Genomic DNA, 25,438 nt, shown 5'->3' with positions numbered 1-25,438 from the left:
CATGCAATATTCCCATATTTTCTGATTGAGTGCTTCTAAAGATACAAAATATATCGCTCAAGAAGCATGTCATGGAGGGAGGGGGAGAGATGTTGTTATGTAGAAAATGTAGGTATTCTACGTTTACCTTAATAGAAACTGACAGCATTAAAAATGAGTTTAACATGCAATTTTCCTATATTTACTGATATTTACTGATTGTGCTTCTAAAGGTACAAAACAATTATCTCAAGAAGCACGTTCATCTTTGAAATGACATCCGCGTACGAGGATGCCCTTACACGCATGCGCACATTTATGCTTCCCCCCTGCTTCTAATCGTGCTTTTTGTACTTTTTTTGTAAACTTCCATTCCTGCGGTCGGAGGGCAGAGCAGAGCAGGAATAGTATAGCATATTCTTGGCGATTTTGCATACTTAGTTGACAGCCAACAATAGAAAACTTTGAAAAAATTGTGTAAGGTGAGATTGTGCATATTTTGTTATACTTGCCAGGCTTCTTTTCAAATTGAAGAGCCATCGCACCGGACGGAGATCATGATGATGGCCAAACACCAGGCCAAACACTGAACAGTCCTATTTACGTTTACGGGTCACCGTTACGCGTTGGTCGCGTTCCGACGCGACGTTTGGTTTGAAATTTGAGTGTAAACGAATGATAAGAACTGTCTTTATCTTGTGTTATAGTGATGCTTTTGATGTAGATTTGCATGATATATGTATCATATGCATTATTCCGATATGTATATAGTGTCTATGCTGTATCAATATTTAAAGTGAATAACTGTTATCCGCTATCTGCTGCCATATCTGTTGATCGGGGGACACAGGTGATAATCTGTTTTGAACAAAGTATTTACACGTTGTATTAATATGTCGCAGGCTTCTGAGATTTTAGGATCAAGGGACTAGACTTGACCCGAAATCAGCAGCTGACCTCAGACCGTGTGGTCCAAGATGATGACCATGATACATGACGATGATGAGTGTGGAATAAAGAAGAAACTCATATATGCAGGAGTTGGGGATCTGCCCGACTATCCAGAGGGTACCAGGGTGAGTAGAGTCAAAAAGGGCGTCTTTGTGTAATTGAAAAGGAAGATGTTATTTGCCCTGCAGCGGTGTCAATAAAGACCGTAAATTTCTTGTTTGCCCCGCAGCGGTTCGGATATACTGTAAATTTCTTATTCATGGGAGAGATGGGGTCTGATGGAAGCATATTGGGAGGGAGAGAGAGAGAGAGAGAGAGAGAGAGAGAGAGAGAGAGAGAGAGAGAGAGAGAGAGAGAGAGAGAGAGAGAGAGAGAACAAATTTCGTCATGCACACAGAGACTGGCAGAGAGACCACTAGCCACGTCACAGCCTGTGATGCAGCTAGTGGTCTCTCTGCCAGTCTGTGTGTCTTTTGTCTGGTGTTGGGTTTGCCTCCTAGGTGACGGAATTTGTTCTCTCTTTCACAGCAATGAAGTGTGCCACTTGGCCTGTTGGTTGATACAAAAAGTTCACAGCGCAATTTACACTAAACAGATATTGTGGTACGCTTGAAAGCTATAATTTCATTGGTTGCAAGTAACCGCTCTGTGATCGGGTTTTAGCCTGCAGTGTGAATTAAGGCACCGCAATTTATTTGCACCGCAGTGGGGCGAATAGCCTCTTCCAATTGTTATGTAGGTCATTTCCCCCCACACTCATCATGACCTGAGTTCAATTAGTCTAGAACATTCTCAAGGTCACTGCCCTTAATGACCTCACAACCTTGAATTCAATTAGTCATGTTTGGAATGTTCTAGAAATTTAATTAGTTGTGTAAGAGAGATAATTTTAGAACAGTAATTAGCATGTCAATAAAAGTTCTAGATTGTTCTTATATGCTTGTGTATAAAAGGGACTTGCACAGCTTCCAGTCAGACTTTTGGGATCGTGTCTCTTGTGTGTTACTAAACTCCAGCAGTAGTCATTCTCAAGACTTTTCAAGACCTTCACTGTCAACGCTGGATTTATACTGTGGACTTTGTGCAGCTTCAAGCCTGCAAGCCAAAGGACTGTTCATTCATCCAACTGACTGTTACAACTCTGAGACTGGAGCTTTGCCGTCCCAGCTGAGATAAGTAGTCTGTACACTTTTAAAGCTTGTACTCTGTCCCTAACTTAGCAATTAGTTTTGTTTTCGTAATAAATTTTGTTTAAACGGAAACTGCTGAGTTCACCCTTTGTTCGTTTTCTCTGCACGTAACAAATTGGGGGCTTGTCCGGGATACGAATATTTTGAGCCGTTTGACAACATTTTGCCTGCCTTTTTTAAAAACTACAGTATTCTGTGAACTCAGCGAAATTTAATCATGGCGGAATTTAAGCCAGACGAATTTATGGATGACCTTGATCAGGACACATTTGATTCCCTCAGAAAAGACGACCTCATAACACTGGCCAATTTCCTTAAAGTAGAAGTCAAAAGATCTATGCGCAAGAGGGAAATACAGTACCGTATTGCCAAACATCTAGTTGATTTAGGCCAATTTGAGGAATCCACCTTGAAAGATTATGAGCCCGAGTCTACCTTTGAACTAAGAAAATTAGAATTAGAAATGCAGACAAATTTGGAGATCAAGAAACTAGAATTACAAATGGAAAAAGAGAGACAGGCATTAGAAAAAGAAAAAATACAAATGCAATTACAAATGGAAGAAAGACAGAGAGAGAAAGATAGGCAGGAAAGATTAGAAATGAAACGTTTGGAGCTTGGACAGTCAGGAAAATTCTTCCCTTCAGACAAGTTTGACATCACTAAGCATTTCAGGCTAGTTCCCCCTTTCCAAGAAAAGGATGTTGATAAATATTTCCTTCATTTTGAGAAAATTGCTCAGAGTCTGAATTGGCCTAAGGAGTCCTGGTCTATGCTTTTACAGAGTGCTTTGGTGGGTAAAGCCAGAGAAATTTACATTCAGTTGTCAGTAGAGCAGGCTTCAAATTATGATTCTGTGAAGGAATTAATTCTCAAGGGCTATGAATTGGTGCCTGAAGCTTACCGTCAGAAATTTAGGGATTGTGAGAAGGTAAAAGATCAAACTTATGTTGAATTTGCTCGAACAAAAGAACAACTGTTTGATCGTTGGTGTTCTTCTGAAAAGGTTAGTCAGAATTATGACAAATTACGACAACTTGTTTTGATTGAGGAATTTAAAAGGTGCATCCGGAGTGACATCAAGACGTTTATCAATGAACAAAAGGCAGATACATTAGAGGTTGCTGCACGTTTGGCCGATGATTATTCATTGACCCACAAATCTTCATTTCTCAGCAAACCATCCCAGTCCTTTTCATACAGAAACAATGCAGGTAAATTTAACTCCTCCTTTTCATCCAAGAATTTCTCAAAGGACAGTAGAAAATCAAATGACAACAGTTCACAGAATTCAAGTAACACTCCCACATCATCAAATCCCAAGTCTCAATCTCCTTCTGACAAACAGTTCGGTACACTTTCTTGTAATTATTGTAAGAAAGACGGCCATTTAATGTCAGAGTGTTTCAAATTGAAAGAAAACGTGAAGGTCAAAGTGGTCAAAGTGGATCTAAGCCAACCGGCTTTATTTCTTCATCAACTCAATTAGAGTCTAATAATGTGTGCAACACATTTTCTGAGGTTAAACCCCTCTTATCCCCAATTAATGAGGTCAAGGTCAATTCTTCTCAAGATAGCATTATGGGTATTTTCGAACCATTTATTCATAATGGTTTTATATCACTTTCTAGTGATTTCTCTTCCGCTACCCCTGTCAAAATTTAAGAGATACCGGGGCTTCCCAGTCTCTTCTGTTGGCAGATACCCTGCCGTTTTCTGAAAAGTCATTTTCAGGTTCTAAAGTTCTTATTAAGGGGGTAGATTGTAATGACTACATTTCTGTTCCTCTCCATAATGTCTATTTGTCTTCGGACTTTGTTTCTGGACCTGTGACTTTAGGTATTAGGCCTTTTTTGCCTTTTGAAGGGATTCACCTTCTTCTTGGAAACGACCTTGCTGGGGACAAGGTCATTACTAATCCACTTGTGACTGATAATCCTAGTTTAGATCAGGATCCAGAGCCAATTGAACAAGAGATACCCGATTTATTTCCTTCATGTGCTATTACTCGAGCCATGTCAAAGAAAACTTCCGAGATCAAAATACTCTCAAAAATAATGTCACAGATGTTGACTTAAATGACACCTTTCTCAGTCAGGTGTTTGACACGGATCATTCCGTTATCCCTCGTGGATTTGAAACTTCCAGTAAAACTTCTGCTGACCAAAGTCAGACATTTTCTAGATCAAATCTCATTGCAGAACAACACAAAGACCCAGATATTTTGTCTTTGTTTGACAGGGTAGATGATGAAGGTAAAACTTCAGATAGCTCTGTTTCCTATTATACAAAATCTGGTATTCTCATGCGTAAATGGAGACCTCCAGATGTTTTGGTTGATGACGATTGGGCTATAAAACATCAAATTGTGGTTCCAAAGCCCTACCGTGCTGAAATATTGCGCCTGGCCCATGAAACCCCCTGGGCTGGTCACTTAGGAGTAAGGAAAACTTATCACAAAATTCTCAGTCACTTTTATTGGCCTAATCTCAGGCAAGATGTAACACATTTCTGTAAAACTTGTCACACATGTCAAATGGTAGGAAAGCCGAATCAGACCATTCCAAAGGCCCCTTTACAGCCAATTCCTGCATTTCAAGAACCATTTAGTAGGATACTAATAGACTGTGTTGGGCCCTACCAAAAACAAGATCAGGAAATGAGTACATGTTGACAATTATGTGTACATCAACTCGGTTCCCAGAAGCCATACCACTGAGAAATATAAAGACAAAGACTATAGTGAGAGCTTTAGTCAGATTTTTCACTTTATTTGGCCTCCCTAAATGTGTCCAGTCCGATCAAGGCTCCAACTTTATGTCTGGTATTTTTCAACAAGTAATGGATCAGCTAGGCATTAAACAGTATAGGTCATCCGCCTATCATCCAGAAAGTCAGGGTGCTCTTGAGCGATTTCATCAAACTTTGAAAAACATGATTAGGACCTACTGTTTTGACACAGAGAAGCAGTGGGATGAAGGAATTCATTTTCTGCTCTTTGCTGTTAGAGAGTCAATTCAAGAGTCTCTTGGTTTTAGCCCATTTGAGCTTGTATTGGACATACAGTCCGTGGCCCACTTAAGCTCGTTAAAGAGAAATTCCTATCAGACGATGATGATTGTCTGAATATTTTGCAATATGTGTCAGATTTTCGTACAAAACTCTCTAAAGCATGTGAATTAGCCAGAGAAAATCTTGAGTCATCTCAGCAGTCAATGAAAACCAAATATGATAAAAACACCTCAAAACGGAAGTTTGAACCAGGTCAAAAAGTTCTTGTTCTACTTCCAATTCCTGGCAAACCACTCCATGCTCGTTACTTTGGGCCATATCTAATCGATAAGAAATTGAGTGATTTAAATTACATCATAATAACACCTGACAGGCGAAAACAAAAAACAGCTATGTCACATAAATATGCTTAAGCCATATTTGGATAGGGATAATCCTACTATAACTCAGCCTGTCAGTGCAGTCAGTTCAAACCATTATGAAGATAGTGGTACTGAAACTGACTTGAGTGAAAATACTCTAAACTCAAAGCTGGGCTCGGTCAAGCTTCAAAACTCAGAAATCCTGGAGAAGCTGGAGTCTACAAAGTTGGCACACCTCCAGCCAGAACAACAACAACAGGTGAAAGAACTGCTCCACGAATATAAACACCTATTTCAAGATGTTCCAACGAGGACAAACGTCATCTATCACGACGTTGATGTGGGGACAGTAAGCCTGTAAAACAACATCCATACAGACTGAATCCAACAAAAGCGAAATATCTCCAGGAAGAAGTCAAATACCTGCTGGACAATGACTTTATTGAACCCAGTAAAAGTAACTGGAGTTCGCCGTGCATACTTGTTCCCAAATCAGACCACAGTTATCGTATGTGCACGGACTTTAGGAAGGTCAACGCTTTAACAAAGACAGACACTTTCCCAATCCCGAGGATTGATGACTGCATCGACCGAGTGGGAAAAGCCAAGTATGTGACAAAATTTGACCTACTGAAGGGATTTTGGCAAGTCCCTCTGACAGATCGTGCTCGTGAAATATCCGCCTTTGTTACACCAGACGGATTGTTTCAGTACAAGGTGATGCCATTCGGAATGAAGAACTCTCCGGCAACGTTCCAACGGATGATCAACGACGTCATATCCGGGCTAGACGGGTGTGCAGCTTACGTTGACGACGTCGTCCTGTATAGTGACACCTGGGAGGAACACATCAAGCTCATGCGGAAGTTCTTTGAGAGACTGAGTAAAGCAATGTTGACTGTCAACCTTGCCAAATCTGAGTTTGGTGGGCGAGGGTAACTTACCTCGGACATACTGTAGGACAGGGTGAGGTAAAACCTGTTGATGCCAAAATCAGTGCCATTTCAAGTTTTCCCATACCAAACTGCAAACGACAACTGATGCGCTTTCTCGGTATGGCTGGTTACTACAGAAAATTCTGTCCAAATTTCTCCACAATTACTGAGCCTTTGACTAACTTACTTAAAAAGAAAGTAAAGTTTGTTTGGTCAGAGCAATGCCAACAGGCATTTCATACACTTAAAGCCATACTGCAAAGTGCCCCAGTGTTGTCTGCACCAGATTCACTTTGCCATTCAAATTAGCTGTAGATGCTAGTGATACGGCTGCTGGTGCTGTTTTATTGCAAGAGGATAGTCATGGTATAGATCATCCTGTTTGCTATTTTTTCACGCAAATTTAACAAATCCCAGAGAAACTACTCTACAATTGAAAAAGAGTGTTTATCTTTGATATTAGCTTTACAGCATTTTGAAGTTTATGTTACTTCTTCAAATCAGCCAATAGTGGTTTATATTGATCACAACCCTCTTGTTTTTCTGCAGAAATTTAAAGGCAAAAATCAGAGATTGCTAAGATGGAGTTTAATGTTACAGGAGTTTAATCTTGACATTAGACATATCAAAGGCAGAGACAATTTAATTGCAGACTGTCTCTCTCGCATTTAGAGCTTATTGTTGTTCACACTTTTAAGATTGCATTTGTAAAAGAAAATTTTTTTTGAAAAATTTTCCTTTTGAAGAGGGGGTGTGTTATGTAGGTCATTTCCCCCCACACTCATCATGACCTGAGTTCAATTAGTCTAGAACATTCTCAAGGTCACTGTCCTTAGTGACCTCACAACCTTGAATTCAATTAGTCATGTTTGGAATGTTCTAGAAATTTAATTAGTTGTGTAAGAGAGATAATTTTAGAACAGTAATTAGCATGTCAATAAAAGTTCTAGATTGTTCTTATATGCATGTGTATAAAAGGGACTTGCACAGCTTCCAGTCAGACTTTTGGGATCGTGTCTCTTGTGTGTTACTAAACTCCAGCAGTAGTCATTCTCAAGACTTTTCAAGACCTTCACTGTCAACGCTGGATTTATACTGTGGACTTTGTGCAGCTTCAAGCCTGCAAGCCAAAGGACTGTTCATTCATCCAACTGACTGTTACAACTCTGAGACTGGAGCTTTGCCGTCCCAGCTGAGATAAGTAGTCTGTACACTTTTAAAGCTTGTACTCTGTCCCTAACTTAGCAATTAGTTTTGTTTTCGTAATAAATTTTGTTTTAAACGGAAACTGCTGAGTTCACCCTTTTGTTCGTTTTCTCTGCACGTAACACAATAAAAAATGAAAGCATTGGCAGCAGAGAGGGATAAGAAGTGTCTGTGCTTCCATCTGCTATCTTAATATTTTGATGGCAGTGAAAATTATTATTGTGCTTAAAATAAATGTGTTTTAAAGAGAAGACGTTATTTAGATATCAGTATTCATTTCATTTTATTTTATTCAGTATCTTTTGGAGTTTTCCTACTCAGCTCAAATTTGTCAGGGAATAGTGCAGCCCACATCATCGCATGGCCACAGATATGAACGTAATACATTTTCTCTCAGATGTTTGTCTGAAGAGCGAGACAAGCAAACCCATCAGCAAGACAGAAAATGAAAATGCCAAAGCCAGTCATTTGTAAAATCTTCTCATTCAATACACTATAATTTCAAAGCTAGATATTAAAAAAAAATCATCTTTAACATGACTGTGGCTTTGTTTCTCCAAACGTGCATGTATGTTTTACGTACAACATAATAAAAATGAGCAAATCAATTATAGCATTTAGTGACCCTGATGTCTTGCGCACAAGTGATGTAATCATTTTCACAGCTACAACCCATGCACTAGTAGCTAAATAACATCACTAGCTGACTAGTTGACATTTTAATTCCCAGCTGAATAATTCACTAGACAATTTGACTATTAGAAGAAAAAACTACTGGTCTAGTTATAAAAATCTCAAGCCCATGAGCTTGGGTCAGTGGATGTGCTCACCCCTGCTGTGTCAGGGTGAATCCCATAATATCTACTTGAACTGTTAAACACTGAAATGTAATTTGGCTTCGTAATGATCTACCCTTTTTCTACAGAAAATTGATGTGAAAATTTGACTATAGAAGGTCAAATCAGCCAGTGGAATCTTTAGTCTAATATCGTAGTCTGTATCAGAATTTCATGTTTAGTAAATTGCTCCTGTTCTCTGCAATACAAGTCTTAACCCTTTGAACGCCAAGTCAATTTTTGTCGCCCGTATAAAATATATTTCAGTCAATTTTTGTCAGATTTTTGCCAAAATTTTGATAAAAAACTGTGGCTGATAAAGTATTGTGTTCATTTGGTCCAAAATTATCACAAAAATTACAGAAAAGTTCATAAAAATTGGTAAAATGTTGCACTAAAATTTTGGTGGGAAAAAATAAAGCACTCAAAGGGTTAATGAAATCTGAATGATCTACCTTAGCTAGGCCAGCAAAAACATAACTACACTACACTGAGCCAAGTCTAAATGAGGGTACAATCAGAAGAACAAGGCTTTCGGGCAGTGAGGGCGCTATACTTGTTGTAACGAATGAGTAGTCTCTCTTATTTTTTTTAGATTAAGTTTCATTACAAGACAGTCAAGCTGGACGATGAGAAAACTGTGCTGGATGACAGCAAGAAAACCAACAAGCCCATGGAGCTGCTTCTGGGAAAACAATTCAAGCTGGAAGTGTGGGAAACTTGTATCAAAACCATGAGACTTAATGAAGTCGCTCGGTTCACAGTGGATGCATCTGTACGTATAAATGACCTGAAGTGGCGTGTCACCACAGGAAACAAGTGTTTGAGTGCATTTCGATGTTTTGTTCTGTATAAAGTCTCAATTCTGTCGTTGCATAGTTTCAAACAGTAATGATCGTTGCTGTTGAATACTTAGATAAATCCAAATTAGAATTATGGAAGTGAATCCCCTATTTGTAAGAAAAGCTTGCTACACTTTCATGCAAGTAAAAGATAAATTATTATAGTGATGATTCCAAAGTGTGATCATGTCAAAGGTACCTAGGAAAATGGCTTAAGGAAAATATGATCACAGTTTGGTCTGTGTTTGAATGTCACCTTATGGCTGTCAGTTGTCAATACCCATTTAATGATTTCATTGGATTTGTTGTTGTGAAGTATGAGAAAAACTTGCATGAATATAAATTTTGTCACCCTTGCGACAGAAAATGTCCCAAAAGTTAACATATTCATAACTGACTGCTGGAGGAATTTTTATTCACCACAGCTTCTGGGTTCGTATCCCCACGTTGCTAAGAGTCTTCGCGATTTCTCAAGAGGTCAGACAGAGGAAAAGAAACACTGCTGTGGCATAGCACAGTTCCAGACTGCTGGTCTTGGATATGAGGACCTCAACGAACTCATGAAAAATCCACAACCTCTGGACTTTATCTTCGAAATTTTACAAGTGGAATTGCCGGGCGAGTACAAGAAGGAAGCCTGGGCCATGGACGAGAGGGAAAAACTGGAAGCCGTGCCGAAACTCAGGGAAGAAGGAAACAGTTTGTACAAACAGAAGGAATACAGGGAAGCCTCGGAGAAGTATGCAGAGGCTTTAGGTTGTCTTGAACAGTTGTGTCTCAGAGAGAAACCTGGAGATCATGAGTGGCTTCAACTTGATGAAATGAAGATACCACTGCTTTTGAACTTTGCTCAGTGTAAGCTGATTTTAGAAGAGTACTATCAGGTCATAGAGCACACTACAGCTGTGCTGGATAAGAACTGTACAACCAATGGTAAGTTAAGGGTTTTTTATTCTATATGGTGTGGCTAGAGAGGCTGTTATCAAGATAAACCCCCACCAACGATGTAAATTACAGCCCATTGTTTTTCAACAGACATAACATACGAGCACCCGATATTCAGAAATGTTGGCGATGTGAATATGAAAATGGACCTGTGTAAAATCTCATATCTTGTACATTGATAAAATTTAACAATAAATGCAAGCACAGTTCGTGTCAAAGTTCACAAGAACAAATTAGGACATGTTTGTTTATTTATGTTGTTTTGTTTATGTCTGTTCATTTGTGTTCAGATGTCAGATACTAAAATTGTTCATACATATTAGACAGAAAAGAAAAAAAATCATAAAGACTGTAGAATCCAGAACATCCTGGATCAATATGTATATTAAAGTGAGAATCATCTTAACACTATTTACCAGAGATCTGCAACAAACAAGACCTTGTTCATTTTCTTATTTTCTTTTTGTTGCTGTTTTTGTTGTTGAAATGCAGTTTTGTTTGCTTTTTGCTACAGATAGAGTGAAGGCTTATTTCAGACGAGCGAAAGCTCACACTGCACTGTGGAACTTGAAAGAAGCCAAGGAGGATTTCACAGAGGCAGCGCATCTCGATCCGAGTCTATCCGGGGCCATCAAGAAACAGCTCAAATCACTGGAAGAGAAAGAGAAGGAGAAAACGGCTGAGGAGAAAGCACAGCTGCAAGGCATTTTCGACAAAATGTGAATGTAGAGGATAGTTTTCTCATTCTTTTTCCTCACATGTACCATCATATATCTTTGTTGAAAACAGACCGAACATTTCTATTGGGGAAGCCTTAGGCTGTTTGAGTCACAACCTGCAGTGTTTACAAGGTCACTTCTGATTGGTCAATGATCATGTCACATGATTTAAACTGACCAGTTGGTTGAGGCGTTCTGGAATATCAAATCCTGTCCAATACCATGATGCGTTGTGTCAATGGTACTACAAACTTAGAAGAGTCTCAAAGTACTGAACTGTGTTGGATCTGTTGTTTACTGTAGATGAAATGGATGAGCAATTCAAATCATTCAATTTTTTTCTTTGAATAGTAAAAAATGTACATGCTCTCCAAAAAAAATTTACAAGTTGAGTTTTACAAAGCATTGTCTGTTCACGTTTATAAGGTAACACCTTGAATTTGAACTTGTTATAAATGGGAATTTTGGAAATACACCATGTACCCCCATGTGTAAGTTTGAGGACTACCCGGTCAACGATAGGATGCAACCTATGGCTGGTGGAGAAAAGGTAAGTCATCATGACAGTTACATAGCATTGACAAAATCAGGGTAAGTCCTATTCTTATAGCAGTGTTAGCGGTATTTCAGGCCTTTTCAACTTTGGAATTTAAAACCTTATATAGCCAGAGTTTGGATGTGGTTTTGACAACACCCAGAACACAAAGTACCCATACAAAGGGAGCAACATCCTAACAGGGTGTGTATTATGTACCTGTATACTTTTAGTAGTTTGATATTTGAGTACTGTATAATTTTTTTGCAGATTTACAGATTTACACCTAAGATAATATTCCCTTTCCAGTAATTTAAATAGAAGACTTATCCCCATTATTTAAATATAAAAACAAACATGTATGTGTATGATTATGTCCTTGTTTATATGTATGTAATTTGTATAGATGTATGCCAGTGCTGTATGTCTTTGTTAAATTGTCATTATTTTTTTCATTATTCTTTAAACAGTCATTTTTATCAGGCAGAAAAAGAAAATCTTTTCAGGGCTCAACAAAATGGTCTAGCAAATTGTCAAGGACCATGAAATGTGGTCTCTTCAGTCCAATATGTTTATTGCAAGGTCAAGGTACATGTAGATGGAAATGCAACGTTGATAATGAAGGGTTGGAAAAATGACCACTAGAGACTACTCAGTGACTTGTTGTAACGAATTGAAAGTCTTCTATACTCTTTTGAGTAAAGTCCCCTTGATCTTAATTATTTCTGATCATACCCCAACCATGAAGTTGATATTTTCGCCTCCATGACAAAAATTCCTCAGGTATCGGCCTTCTACGCTAGCAACACATCATTACAAGGTTAAACATGCACCATAAGGGAGAGGGTAGGCCAAAGCAAATGCAGCCACTGAAGCTTGACTGACAAATCAAATAAGAATTTGATGTGTTTTTTTCCTGCATATTGCAATGTGTTTTCTCTGAAAAGTTTTAGGAATATTTCCCATTTTCTCCACTCAACCCCAAGATAATCTTGAATACTAATTGGGAGGAATGTCAGAATGTCAAGGTTATTATTATTTTCTTCAGATGTGGCTGTCAGAAACCGAAGAGACAATCATAGCAAATGCCACTGTAGTACATATTTGTATAGTCATACTCAGTTCAAGCAAAAAGGGACTTTGATGAGGTCTACATGTTTAATCTTTGCTAATACATGTAAACCAGAATTTGTCCTAGATAGTCCCACAATGTCACGGGGCAGTTCAAGGACAGTATTCAGTGGGACACAAAATGACTACTTACCATAAAAATTGAATACTTAAAAAAATCTTGTTAATTACCACCTTGCAAAAATCCATAGTATTTCAACACCCTTCATTCATTTGTCAGTCCAGTGGAACCATGCATACTATATCTGAATAACTGTATCTTAGAGTTCCAATAAGGCAGTATGTGCCTCGAAATTGAATATCTTAAACTTTTGCTCAAACTTTCCTCAAGGCAACTTTCGCCTATTCTCTTTCAAAATCAAGAATATAAGTCAAGGGTCACAATGGAAATTTTGTTATTTTGGAAGCAACTTACCTTACCAATATTTTAAATTCAAGATGGCCGCCATTCCTGTGTTAACTCTATGGGGAAAAATTAAATTTTCAAGTTTCATAAAATATAAGGTAATAGTTACTTCAAGAGCTTCAAAATGAGCCCCTACAGATTATGGACCCAAAAAGCATTGTTTAACCCTTTCACCACCATGGTTTTACCCAAACCCATTGTCATCAATGGTGATCTTGGACCTGTTTACAGGGAACTGGGGTGAACAGGTTAAGTTATGGAGTCCATATATCTGTCCCTGAGGCGTATTCTCCCTTTAAGATCACTTGGTTAATAGTTGCAGTGAATAATAAAGGCATGCACATGACAATATCAAACATTGTTTTAAGGGGAGGAGGGGTTTAACTCTATTTCCATTACTGGGCATAGATTCACACCTTCTGTTTGTCATGATTACATCATGTATATACAACATAGTCAATTGCTTTTCAGACTCTTTATTTTTATATCTTTGTTGTTCTGCCTGTTGGCAGTTTATTAAAAATTCCAACAACCTATTTCAGATTTCTTACACCCTTGTGAACTTTTGTCAAGGGAAGGGGTTTTAGTCAAACACATTGAACTGTGTTTGTCATGTGCGTGTTTAATTATCCACTGTCTGTAATAGCCTCAGGATTTTAGGAATAATATCATACTGTGTGTAAGACTGACTTGATTCTGTTGATCTTTTCATTTAGACAGCGGAAACAGTAACCAAAAATTTAGCAAATTTGTGACTCAATGAAGTTAAGAACAACTATACAATTTTATTCATGTTAAGATTTTATGTAACATACTTGTATTTTCAATTTAAATTTTTTACCGCTTTTAAGTTTTAATGATACACAATGTAAATAAATTAATGTTCCTGTTAGTCAAGTCTTATTTGTCACATGGAAAATGTCATTAAAATTACTCAGAGTAAAATCTGTGTTGTGGTAGATTAAAATTGTAGTTTGACAGGCCAAGAAGAATGGGAGACTCATATCTATGGCAGACAACTTGTACATTTGCCGGAAAACTTTGTCAGATGTCACAATGGTTCAACAAAAGTGCCATTTATAGTCTTAGGGAGATGCTCATTTTGTCTTCTGCTTCCTGTTATCGTTTCTTCTCATCCCTCCTTCTGGTGATAATGTTGAGGTATTTATAAGCCAACAGAGAGACAGACATGCAGATGCACAGACACACACATGCAGACAGACATCGCTGTGACATTAGCTCATGTTTGTGAACACATGTGCTAAGAAACAATGTTGCACCAGACATGTACTTAAAATGCAGATTGCAATTTCATACGAATTATGGTTGTTTACATAGAATATCATCTGTATGAAGTAGAAATAGTGGGTATACAGTATTGTAGGAATACAAACTGTTGAAAAAGTCTACAGGACTTACCAGTGATAAATTTTTGTGAGTTGATATTTTAAATTAAGGTTTCTCAAAGTGTAGTGACGGTGCTATGTGTTCCTGTTCAAAGATTGAAAAGTACTTCTCATTATGCAATATACTCTTCCACAAACAAACAAACTAACAAATTGTCCTTTGAGGGAAAATGAGGTTAAAATCTGAGTCAATATCTACAGTCATAGATTCTCAAACATGGTGAAGTGATGTAATTGTCTTCGTACAACACGTTGGTTTAGGAACATTGGTGTAAACAGAGACAGTGTAGCGAAGATCTTCCTCTCAGCATTGTCTATGGTGTGACCACGGTCACTCCACAAAACTCCACTCAGCTCAGTGGAGTGAAGGATCAAAGCGGGCTTGTCGAGTGAAAACAAAAGTATCGGCGTTATATTGCATGAGGGCGTGCTTAACAACATATCGTGATGACGTCATGATATGACCTTGACCGACCTCAACGGTACGAACATCAACTCAAGCATCGTACCGTACATACGTGCAGGGACGATGGAATGCTGGTCACCGCGGATGGTCAGATGATGCTGGGCTGAACTATCAAAGTTCGCATGACTTGTGAAGACTAGTTTGGCCCTAGAGATGGACCATATCCAGCACCATGCATGTCTTCTATCGTTGGCTGTACTGTCGTGCCTTTTCATGACAATCGAAGGCGATGCTTGTGGATACAAGGTAAACTCAGCCATGTCAAGAAGCTATTTATTGACACCATGGGTGGGAGGTAGTAGCTCCAAGTCCAATACATAATGAGAAAGATACTTTTTTGTTCGTCTAGTTTCAACACATCCTAGCCACATTTATTAATCTACCGCCGTACCGGCAGCTACCTTGACTGTATAGCTGCAGGTTTTCATCAAAACGGAAATTTAACCCGCGAAATCATATCGTTTGTGTTCCCCGAGTTTGACAGTGACGCAGTGTACACTATTAAAATTGAAAACTTTCCGCAGTTTTCTACAGAGAATATAGACCAAAGTTTACTTTGAAGGTTAAAAGGTGATAGAGAAACAAGGGGTGTGTCTTGTATTGCAACCCAGGTGCTGTTTTCCTCACATTTGTTTTAGTGTAAACAATTTAGCTAAGGGTACATTCGATTTCATCACATAAGCTAATCATTATCAGTCATGATCACAATTTGAAAGGGAAACACAAAGATAATAGGAAGCCACAATTACCCTTTTTGTTTGCAATTAGGGACAATTTACTCAACAACTAGATCCTAAATGGCTTCTATTCCATGGCTTTCTGAGACTTTGGTCAGAAAATTGTTGGCCATCCAAATATCCAAATGATACAAAAACTTTTATCAAGTTGCTAGTTTGAACAAGTGTTTTAGTCAATTCGTCGAAAGAGAAGGGAAATCCATTAGTTCACGATCGATGCACAGAAATGTGAGGGTGATGCATAATGTTGATACACACTATGTTTTGGCAGAGACATTCCTGTCATAAAAGGCTACTCTGGCCTGAAACTCCGTCTGATAGCCTAAGGATAAACTTGCAACATGAAGTGGTGTCATGAACGAAATTGTCCGGATCATCCTCTTAGAGTCCCTGATCATTTCTGCAGTACATCATATATTGCATGCATTGTCTGGATAATAAAATAAATTGGCACTTCTCAAAGATTGACCAGTTGATCTGTTTTGCTTTTCCAAAGATTGTCAGATCTATCTTGATTATATAGTTATAATTAATCAGGGCCTCGATCCGTTTGCGTGTATCATTGTGAGCTTCAGGAGCTTGTTTGAGAAGAAGCATTTTAGTTTTGTTTTATTGTCAGCAATCCCAATTAAGAGTCTGTTGGCTCCTGCCGTGCAGTCCTACAATGCCAGGCATGTCTGACTTGGCACTAGGCTTCCTTGATGCAAAACAATCTGGACTGTCATCCATAAGACATAGATTTTGCTGGCCATGTAATCTTGTTGGTCAATGATGTGAATGTATCTGGTAAAATTATTCAATTAATGTACATACATTGTATAAACGGGAAGGAAAGACAATTTCATTGGCCCTATAAAGGCACAGTTCTCAATCCTTGGTTCTCGCATTATTTCTCTGCTGATGTGCAGGGTGCTCGTAATGTTATATCTTATTGGTCGATTGTCACTATTTACAGCAACTTAGGGAATCTATTTGTATTATTCAATTATAACGGTAAGATTCAGTCAATCAATTGGATAACAGCTTCCAAGATAATGCACATTAGCCCTTATTTCTTGATGACAGTGATATTTGCATTGTACGGGGTTTTTAGCTCATATTTGGTTTTATATTTTATAATTTTCCGTTGAAATACTCATTCTACATAATCAATTCAAATTCAGATTCATGCTAAACAATCGATAAGCGCTGTTTCATGAAATAAAATATTTTTTAATGACATTACCATCTCATTCATTTCAATGCTCACAGGCTTGCACAGATACAAAGGATGGCATATTGAATGTTCATCTAGTACCCCACACTCACGATGATGTTGGATGGTTGAAAACAGTGGACCAATATTTCTATGGAGGTAAGATGGAGTTCTGTACTTACGCCTGTGTGTGAGATATTACTTTTATGTAAACTGTCTTTGAAGAATTGCATATGCGCAAGTGTCAGCTAAGGTTTTTAGATTTTCTTATAACTCTTTGTTTTATACATACACAGAAAACATAAAACAAGGTTACTTCATTTTCAGTAAGGAAGTTAAAGCTTGCATAACTCGTTAACGTTTCATGCAGCAACGACTTCTAAGAAACTACATTAATATATGTGTATGTCTATTATAATACTTCTTCATATTTAAAGAGTCGCATGTACGCATAAAGCTGTTTCAAAACCATGTATCCCAATATTTTGGCATATACTTTAATCGTTATTAGGTGTTGAAGTACCTTATGAGTTTGTGATGAATACCTTAAACTAGTGAGTCATCATGTCATTGTAAATTGATAAATTTTCTCAAATTGTTAAAGCTTCATTAACAGTAACTTTTGACATATTTTCCAAAATCTTTGTTCTGTTTGTGAAGTAAATTTTCTTGTTCTACTCCCCAATCATGTCAGCATGCCATGGAGTTCAACTCGGCCTGCATGTGTGTAATATCATGTGTTATTGTTGATAATTGGACGTTAGTCCAGACGAGAATTCACATGTCAATAATAACATAACATATTATACATGAAGTGTATATGTTGAGGCAGATATTTTTCATTTCAGCATATATGTAAGGAGTAATGCAGGAAAATATACTTGTTGTATGGAACAAAAATGGTGAAAATATTATCAAAAATCACAGCTACCATCCCGTACATATGCCAGCTATTATTGCATATCTTCAGCCTGAAGCTTTCTCTCATGTCATCATTTTAAGGTTGTATGCACCGCAAAAAAAGAAAAACTGGAAATTATTGCTCTGACTTTCCTCAAACAAACTTTCAACATATCTCTTTCAAAATCAAGATAAAAATTGAGGGTCACCGTGCAAATTTTGGTAGCAGAAAACAAATTACGGAATATTAACTGTTTGAAATTCAAAATGGCCGCCACCCCTGTGTTAACTCTGTAGGAAAAAATACAATTCCCCATTTTCATAAAACTAAGCTGATAAAAACTTTATTTACTCCATATGATATGAAATGAGCCCTGTAATGGTAGGCAAATAGAATATTGTAAAAGTTTCAAAGTTTGAATGTCTGTTTTGTGAGGTGCATTCTGCCTTTAATGATAAATCTTAACTTATTGGCTTACAGATAATATTTTGAAATCTTCAACAGGGCTTTTTTTGTAATTTCAGCAAACAATAGCATTTACCATGCGTCCGTGCAGTACATATTAGACTCCACCATTCTCACCCTCAATCAGAACCCATCCAGAAAATTCATATATGCAGAAGTGGCTTTTTTTAAGCGGTGGTGGGCTGAACAGTCAGCAACCATGAAAGCAAAGGTGAAGAACCTGGTTAACCAAGGTAAATGCAATGTGCACTTCCTCCGCTTATTTTGTTTCTTTGAACTTTGACACGCCAGCAAATAAACATGTGATACCAGAATTGCAAAAGATAGAGGGCGCTGGGGCGGTCCAGTATATCATTGATTCCGTCATCCTGGCACTTGAAGATTACCCGGAGAGAAAGTTTATTTATGCAGAGACTGCGTATTTCAAACGTTGGTGGCGACAACAAACAGAAGATATGAAGTCAAATGTGAGAGAGTTTGTTCAGAAAGGTGAACCATTAAATAAATTAGTGTATTACTAAACAATTACATGATATTGTATCATGCATAATGATAGTTATTTAACCCTTTGAGCGCCAACATCAATTTTTGTCACCTTTATCAATTCTTTTAAGAGTTTTGCTAAAATTTTGATAAAAAAGTGTAGCCAATGAAATGTAATATACATTTGGCCAAAAATTATCAAAAAAAGTTCAGAAAAATTCATAAAAGTTAATAAAATTTTGGTGGAGAAAATTGCAGCGCTCAAAGGGTAAAAACATGTGTTTGAGCGTCTGCTTATATTCATTTTGAACAAATTATAATTGGAAAAATATTTAAATTATTCAACTGCAGATGGCAATATGACATTTGATAAATGTGCCAAAAACTTTTCATCTTTCTAATTACCTAGTGTCATAGAGAGATGTTTAGTCATCTTGGTAATGTTTTGCTAATGTACTCAACTGTTTGAAGGAGACTATATATACCCTAACACTCATTGACTCAAACTCCAGTTCATGCAAAGGCACATGTGACAACCTGAACTCCTGAAGATATTCTGAAAGCTAATAGTACAGCCAGCTTACATTCCAGATGTACAATTTTTTAATCACAGGAAGGTTAGAATTTGCTGGAGGTGGCTGGTCCCAGAATGATGAGGCCGCTACTCACTATGTTGCGATCATCGACAACATGGCATATGGACTGCAGTTTCTGCATGAAAACTTTGGAACGTGTGGTCGTCCCCACATAGCGTGGCAGATTGATGTCTTTGGTCATTCCAAAGAACAGGCTGCACTCTTCGCAAAGGTGAGATTTCAACATTAAATCCTTGGAAAATATCTCATTTCCCATGATGTGATGGTATATCCTTGGAAAATATCTCATCTTCCATGATGTGACGGTATATCCTTGGAAAATATCTCATCTTCCATGATGTGACAATATATCCTTGGAAGATATCTCATCTCCCATGATGTGATGGTATATCCTTGGAAAATATCTCATCTCCCATGATTTGACGGTATATCCTTGGAAAATATCTCATCTCCCATGATGTGACACGATATACTTCAATCTTGGTCAATTACTTTTGTTTTCTCAGATGGGTATGGATGCAGCATTTTTTGCACGGATTGAAGATGTAGATCACGATTTACGACGAGTGGAGAAGAAACTGGAAGGAGTTTGGCACGGTAGTCAGAGTCTTGGTTCCCGTGGTGATCTGTTTTTTGGTATATTCTATGACCACTACTCCCCTCCCCCTGGATTTTGCTTTGATGCCTTCTGTGATGACCCTGTGATACAGGTATTCATGTCTTCTTCACAAATATCGATTCTTCCCCACTCTCAGCATCTTATGATGTACTGGTATGTGCACAAGAAGATTGGCCAATCTAGCTCTTCCCACTGGAATACACTGGAAATTGCAAGGAGTCCACTTTTGAATATGCTATTTTCATGAGATTTTTATCGTTCTTCAGTCAAAAGAGAAACTGAAATTCAACTGTCTAATGAGATTTTATTGTCACCTTGTTTAAGTGTGTAGAGAAATTTCATTGAATCTTTTGGCCCGTAGGAAAACAACATGTCAAGAAATACCGAGTCAGCTTACTTCAATAGGGTGGAAAAGTCATATCCTTATTTACCACACAGGTGACCTGCCATATATGATTTGTATTTTGATAAAAACTCACAAAGGATAATGTTCAAAACCCACTAATCAAAAGAAATGAGAGTACATATTATGTTGAAACACCCATTATTTAGCTTGTCAACTCAGCATCTATATTGTGTAAAATGCATCATTATGTTTTACATTTGAATTCTAGTCCCGGACCAGAAGTCACTTTAGTGCAGTTTGCACACGTATGGGCTGAGTTGACAAGCTGAACACTGTGTATGCTTTGGGGAGTAGAACAAGGAGTTATGGTTGACATTCAGAGCAAAAATGGTGAAAACATCAAAGTTAGCATTACTGGCTCTTCTAATTACCCGGTATATAGGGCCACACATTTAGAAGAGTAACTATCGCTGCTATCCATTTTCATAAGGGCACTCAACTTTCACAAATGGTAACCGTAATCTTCCAGTGACAATCTTTGTCTCACTGACCTGGTTCTTGCAATTTATTCTGTCTGTTTTCCTTGAACACAGGATGATCCTGACTTGTTTGATTATAACGTGGATGACCGCGTCAGTGAATTTCTTGAGTTTGCAAAGAAAGCGGTGAGTGGATAGCCTCAACATTGAACCATACATTTGAAATTTAAAGATGCAGTCCCCGATCCCGGATTCTTGCATTAGTTCTTGTTAATATTAAGTATTTACATGGTGTTAGCCCTTTATTTTCCATTGAAATTTTTATCAAGATGGTCAATTTGTGTGTAGATAAAGCTGCCCCTTTAACAATATATAGCATCATTTCAAATTGTGAAGACCACAGAACCCATAACGTTTTAAAGATTTGCTCGCCGAATACTGAGAAATCGAGAACTTTGAGAGTCAGCCAACTGGCAAAGCAATTTTCTTGACATTTTTTCCATAGATTGATACATTTCTGAATTTTGTGACATTTATTAATCAGCACTGTATATTTATTTTTCATTTCCTGTTATGTTTTCACACAGGCAAATGCTTTCCAGACGAATCATATCATGATGACAATGGGAGGTGACTTTGAATATGAAAATGCAAATGAGTGGTTCAAAAATTTGGACAAATTAATCAAATATGTCAACCAGAAGGTAATTTGATAATCAGTTCAAACTATATTAAAGGGAGAGTGTCGTCAGAACTCTGCTCAAAGTTTGCCAGGGACCCCCATGACTGATGTAAACAGTGTATCTAGGGTATGTTTGCAATTGATTAAAGTTAAGTAATGCAAATAAAATGGCATTTTTCCAGTAATTATGTTTGAATTAGCATGCAATTTGAAATTTTGATCAAAACTTTACCTAGATTGAAAGATCCATCACTCAAGGGTGCTCTTTACACTTCACCCTCATGAGGGGAGCATAGAGAGTGCCCGCAAGCTACGGATCTTTCAGTCTAAACTTTACCCTGTGCATCAACAATCTAGGACACATAATCTACATCTCACTCATTTATTCATGTTATCAGGAAGAAAGCACTAAGGTGCACGCACTGTACTCCACTCCGGCATGCTATCTGTACGCGCTGAACCAAGCCAACAAGACGTGGACCACCAAGGATGATGACTTTATGCCGATAGGTGAACCCAACAGCTACTGGACGGGGTTCTACACCAGCAGACCGGCACTCAAGTTATACGCCAGAGAAGCAAGCAAGATCTTACAGGTAGGTTGGACATTTCAAAATGCGATGCTAATCCTGACTTTCAAAGGAACCATTAACTGCTTACAAAAGGTGTGTGAAGCTGACGTCCCCAGAAAGAGAGAGCAAATATTTGTTATTTTTCAAAATTCATCTCTGTTGACAAAACTGTACTACATGCATTTATAGGGACATACCAACAATTCCTCTTACTCCTGACCTGCATAATGGAGCATGCCAAGGATTTAAAACAATAAGATTAATGAAAATGAGATTATTTCATGAAGCTCAAACCAAAATGTTTAATAAAATATATTTCATTTCATGTAGCAGTACCTATACAAAACTGTTGACAGAACCTTAGTTTAAAATAAACGATTTTGAAACTTTCCACTGGTACCAGTATATTAACCCTTTGAGCGCCAAAGTCAAAGTTAGTCATACCGTAAACCATGGCTGTTTCTAGCCCAGTTATGGTGGGACTGGAGGTTTGCAGTTTTGGTCATATTTTTAGAAGCATTGTAAATTATTGGGAAAAGGATAATGTAATGATTGGTGTTATAATATGTGACTGTTGAAAATATAATTCAAAGATTTCAAAAACATCCACAAAAGTAGCAGGGTACTTACTGTTAGCGCATGAAAATCATTTTTCAAGTTTGATTTCACATTATACACATGGAAATTTGACACACCTGAAAAACACTGAACTCAATCTTGGGTTTCTTAGGGGGCCTCCGACGGACTTTTGAAGCAAATTGACCACTGAGGATTATAGTCCAGTCAATTTAGGGTTTAACCTAGGACTAATTGCAACAGAAATTATTTCTTCACCATGACCTTTGGAAAGGTCTCACTAATGACATATTAAAAGTATAGGAAAATATAAGGGGTGCAAATTGGTTAAATTTGCATATATTCAAATTAGCTATATATCGCCTTTAAAATGACTGCTATACTCACATTTTGGACATGTAAACTGAATTCAAGTGACTTTTTTCATTGCAACACAATTTAGTAAGGTTCAACAAGTTATTTTCTAAATGTCTTGAACAATAAAGATTATGCAAATGAAGTAATTTGCATATATTCGCAGTTTTTCCACTATTTCAGACAAAATGAATGTTTAAGCTCATATTTAAACAATTTTTTTCTCAATGAAATTGTTAAGGTTTTGCAAGAATTACCTAAAACAAATGAGGTTGACCTCATTTGCATGCTAATTATTCTAATACAAAATGCCTAATTTGCATAATTGACACAAACGGTCTTCTGAATACAATAAGACTACAATAGCTTCCATTGGCATTTTCTGGTTATTCAGAAATGCAATGAATAAAGAGAAGAGTTTCAGAGCATTACTATTTAAATAAAGGGAATCAGAATTCTTTCTTTGGATATTCTTCTTTCTTCTTTATTCATAAAAAATCATTGGACGTGTTCAATAATTTGACATCAATTGTCATTTTCAGTCATTTTATCCTACAACATGTTCGATTGCAGTAAAATTTTTGAAGGACTCTTTTATGCTTTTGGTCACTATCTTCAATGACGATGGAAATATTCAGTTACTAATAAATGGTTCCCCACACTAAACAGTTTTGCCTGTGAATCATCTTTCTCATTATTAAACTATCGTTAGTATCAATACGAACATCATTTGAATTACCATGATGGTAGTGGTGATGACAATTATTATGATGGTCATTATCATATCAAAATTTCTTCCTCTTCCTCTCTGTTTACATCTTCCTCTAGGTGGTTCATTTGTTTACAGCCAGAATCCTTTCGTTGACAACAGAAAGTCTAGATTTTGCTTTCTTCTGGGGTTATTCATGCTGCTGCAGTTCATGGTAGAACCCATAAGTATGGGGAAGGGTAACTCAATGAAAAGATGTGAAGCATAGGATGATATAATTGTACTGCGTATCATATCAGATCTTAGATGTGCAAGTATCACTCATGGGGCTGTTATGTAATGGACTTCCCATTTGCAGATTATTAGACTTTTGTATTATCACCAATAAGATCGATCACTCAAGGAATTGAGAGTCTGGCCAATCTGAGGTGAGACTTCCATAAGGTTCAAAATACAGGATAACCAATTTTATGATAATTTGATGTCCAAATTTGATATCCTAATTGATAAACTCGTTAACGGCAGCTTCTGTGATGCAAATCCCTTCACATTTTGGTTTTCTTGTTTCACGGTCATGAAAATTGAAAGAGCAGCTAGAAAATGTAACATTATGAAAAGTATCTAGATTTGCATTTACCAGTGATTTAGATTATCATGATTCAGTCAACAGATTTTTTTCAGTTTTTCCTTAAATGCTATGGCTGTGTACGGTAAGATTAAACAGGAAATCTCTCTCTTCAGTCCATTATATGACTTTATATTAATTTTCAATTGTTGTCTTCAAGAAATTTCAAAATTTTGAGAAATGCAGTGTCCTTTGATTATTGTAATGTCTTTCAGCTGATAAAGGAACAGTTTCCTTATCCATATTTCATGATAATTGGCAATATAGTATAACAATTGTACCTCTACATCATCATGATCATTATAATTTATTTATCATTATTATCATAAATTTCTGTATGTGGCATGAACAGGCAAGTTGCACACAGTCAAAAGTATATCTGATTTACCAGTGACCACACAACCTGGTCTTTAATTATATTTTACCAACACTTAATCTATATTAGTAATACGGGGTAAGGGTGAAAATAAAAGAAAATAGAGCTGAAACACAAATTTTCTTCAGCCTCGCTCAGTACAAAGTGTTGGTTATTTGGCCAAGCATTTTGGTATGCATTAAGAAAATCCAAATCTTCCAGTAAGTTGCCAAATTGAATGTTATTGACATTATGCAAATTCTCTAGATAATTGAAATGAACTATACGAATAAATCATTGTTTATTTTTACAGGGCTTTTCATTGTGTAGGCCCTATTTGAATATAATCATTACAATAAGTTAAAATACACAGAAAATAAATAACCACGTCAATTTCTTTGTACTGAGCAAAATGTTCATTCAAGTTATAAAATGGACATCTTTCGATAGGAAGAATTTAAAGTATTAAATAACTTAAACAAGTAGTGTCTCTTAATGTAACTTCTCATTTTACTGATAACATAATTAATTAAAATAAGTTGACGTCAATTTGAAAAATTAAAGAAAATTATTTTTATGGTCATCATATAGGATTTATGCACATGAGGAATCGCTCAAAATTAGGTAAAATATATTTGGCAATGTTAGTAAAAACTTCCAATCTCTCTTTACGATATTGTAAAACATTTCAAGTTTCAATTATTACATTAAATACAGTGTAGGCATTCCCTATAAAATATTTTAAAATTAGCCCTTTGTACAATGTAGATTGTATTAGACTTTGAATATACCTTTCTTGGACCTTTAAGTATTTAAGGTGAAG

The 25,438-nt window shown here is 37.0% G+C and overlaps 2 protein-coding genes across 4 annotated transcripts in view; both read left to right on the top strand.

Annotated features, from left to right (window-relative positions):
- The first annotated feature begins 358 nt into the window (after window positions 1–358).
- On the top strand, window positions 359–14,032 carry LOC139145058 (AH receptor-interacting protein-like). Of its 2 annotated transcripts, none has more exons than XM_070715990.1 (6): window positions 359–461; window positions 882–1,055; window positions 9,067–9,246; window positions 9,739–10,246; window positions 10,773–13,208; window positions 13,298–14,032. In XM_070715990.1, exons 2-5 carry the CDS (start codon window positions 957–959, stop codon window positions 10,979–10,981), a joined length of 996 nt encoding a protein of 331 aa, XP_070572091.1. In that variant the 5' UTR covers window positions 359–461; window positions 882–956; the 3' UTR covers window positions 10,982–13,208; window positions 13,298–14,032. The 2 variants fall into 2 exon arrangements, with proteins under 2 accessions (XP_070572091.1, XP_070572092.1); XM_070715991.1 differs by lacking the exon at window positions 359–461 and adding an exon at window positions 543–646 and having other exon boundaries at window positions 13,298–14,011.
- Window positions 14,033–14,946: 914 nt separating this feature from the next.
- The window catches only part of LOC139145053 (lysosomal alpha-mannosidase-like), a 28,904-nt gene continuing 18,412 nt past the window's right edge, over window positions 14,947–25,438 (top strand). The window contains exons 1-8 of one of the 2 annotated variants that reach the window (XM_070715983.1): window positions 14,947–15,167; window positions 16,910–17,012; window positions 18,511–18,708; window positions 19,316–19,509; window positions 19,805–20,008; window positions 20,857–20,928; window positions 21,330–21,446; window positions 21,823–22,020. In XM_070715983.1, coding sequence (XP_070572084.1) covers window positions 15,075–15,167; window positions 16,910–17,012; window positions 18,511–18,708; window positions 19,316–19,509; window positions 19,805–20,008; window positions 20,857–20,928; window positions 21,330–21,446; window positions 21,823–22,020 — 1,179 coding nt within the window. In that variant the 5' untranslated portion in view covers window positions 14,947–15,074. Of the gene's footprint in view, window positions 15,168–16,909; window positions 17,013–18,278; window positions 18,453–18,510; window positions 18,709–19,315; window positions 19,510–19,804; window positions 20,009–20,856; window positions 20,929–21,329; window positions 21,447–21,822; window positions 22,021–25,438 lie in introns of both variants that reach the window. The other variant, XM_070715984.1, reaches the window with a different exon arrangement.

Source organism: Ptychodera flava, chromosome 12 (assembly GCF_041260155.1).
Source record: "Ptychodera flava strain L36383 chromosome 12, AS_Pfla_20210202, whole genome shotgun sequence".
NCBI lineage: Eukaryota > Metazoa > Hemichordata > Enteropneusta > Ptychoderidae > Ptychodera > Ptychodera flava.
Note: the sequence above shows the minus strand (reverse complement) of the source record. Positions and strands in the feature narration are given on the sequence as shown.

What these genes read in the sequence shown, in the direction of transcription:
- LOC139145058 (XM_070715990.1), top strand. Translation starts at nt 957, where the DNA reads ATGATGACCATGATACATGACGATGATGAGTGTGGAATAAAGAAGAAA. An exon ending in ACTATCCAGAGGGTACCAGG is followed by an intron (nt 1,056 to 9,066) that starts GTGAGTAGAGTC and finishes TATTTTTTTTAG; the next exon opens with ATTAAGTTTCATTACAAGAC. An exon ending in TAAGAACTGTACAACCAATG is followed by an intron (nt 10,247 to 10,772) that starts GTAAGTTAAGGG and finishes TTTTTGCTACAG; the next exon opens with ATAGAGTGAAGGCTTATTTC.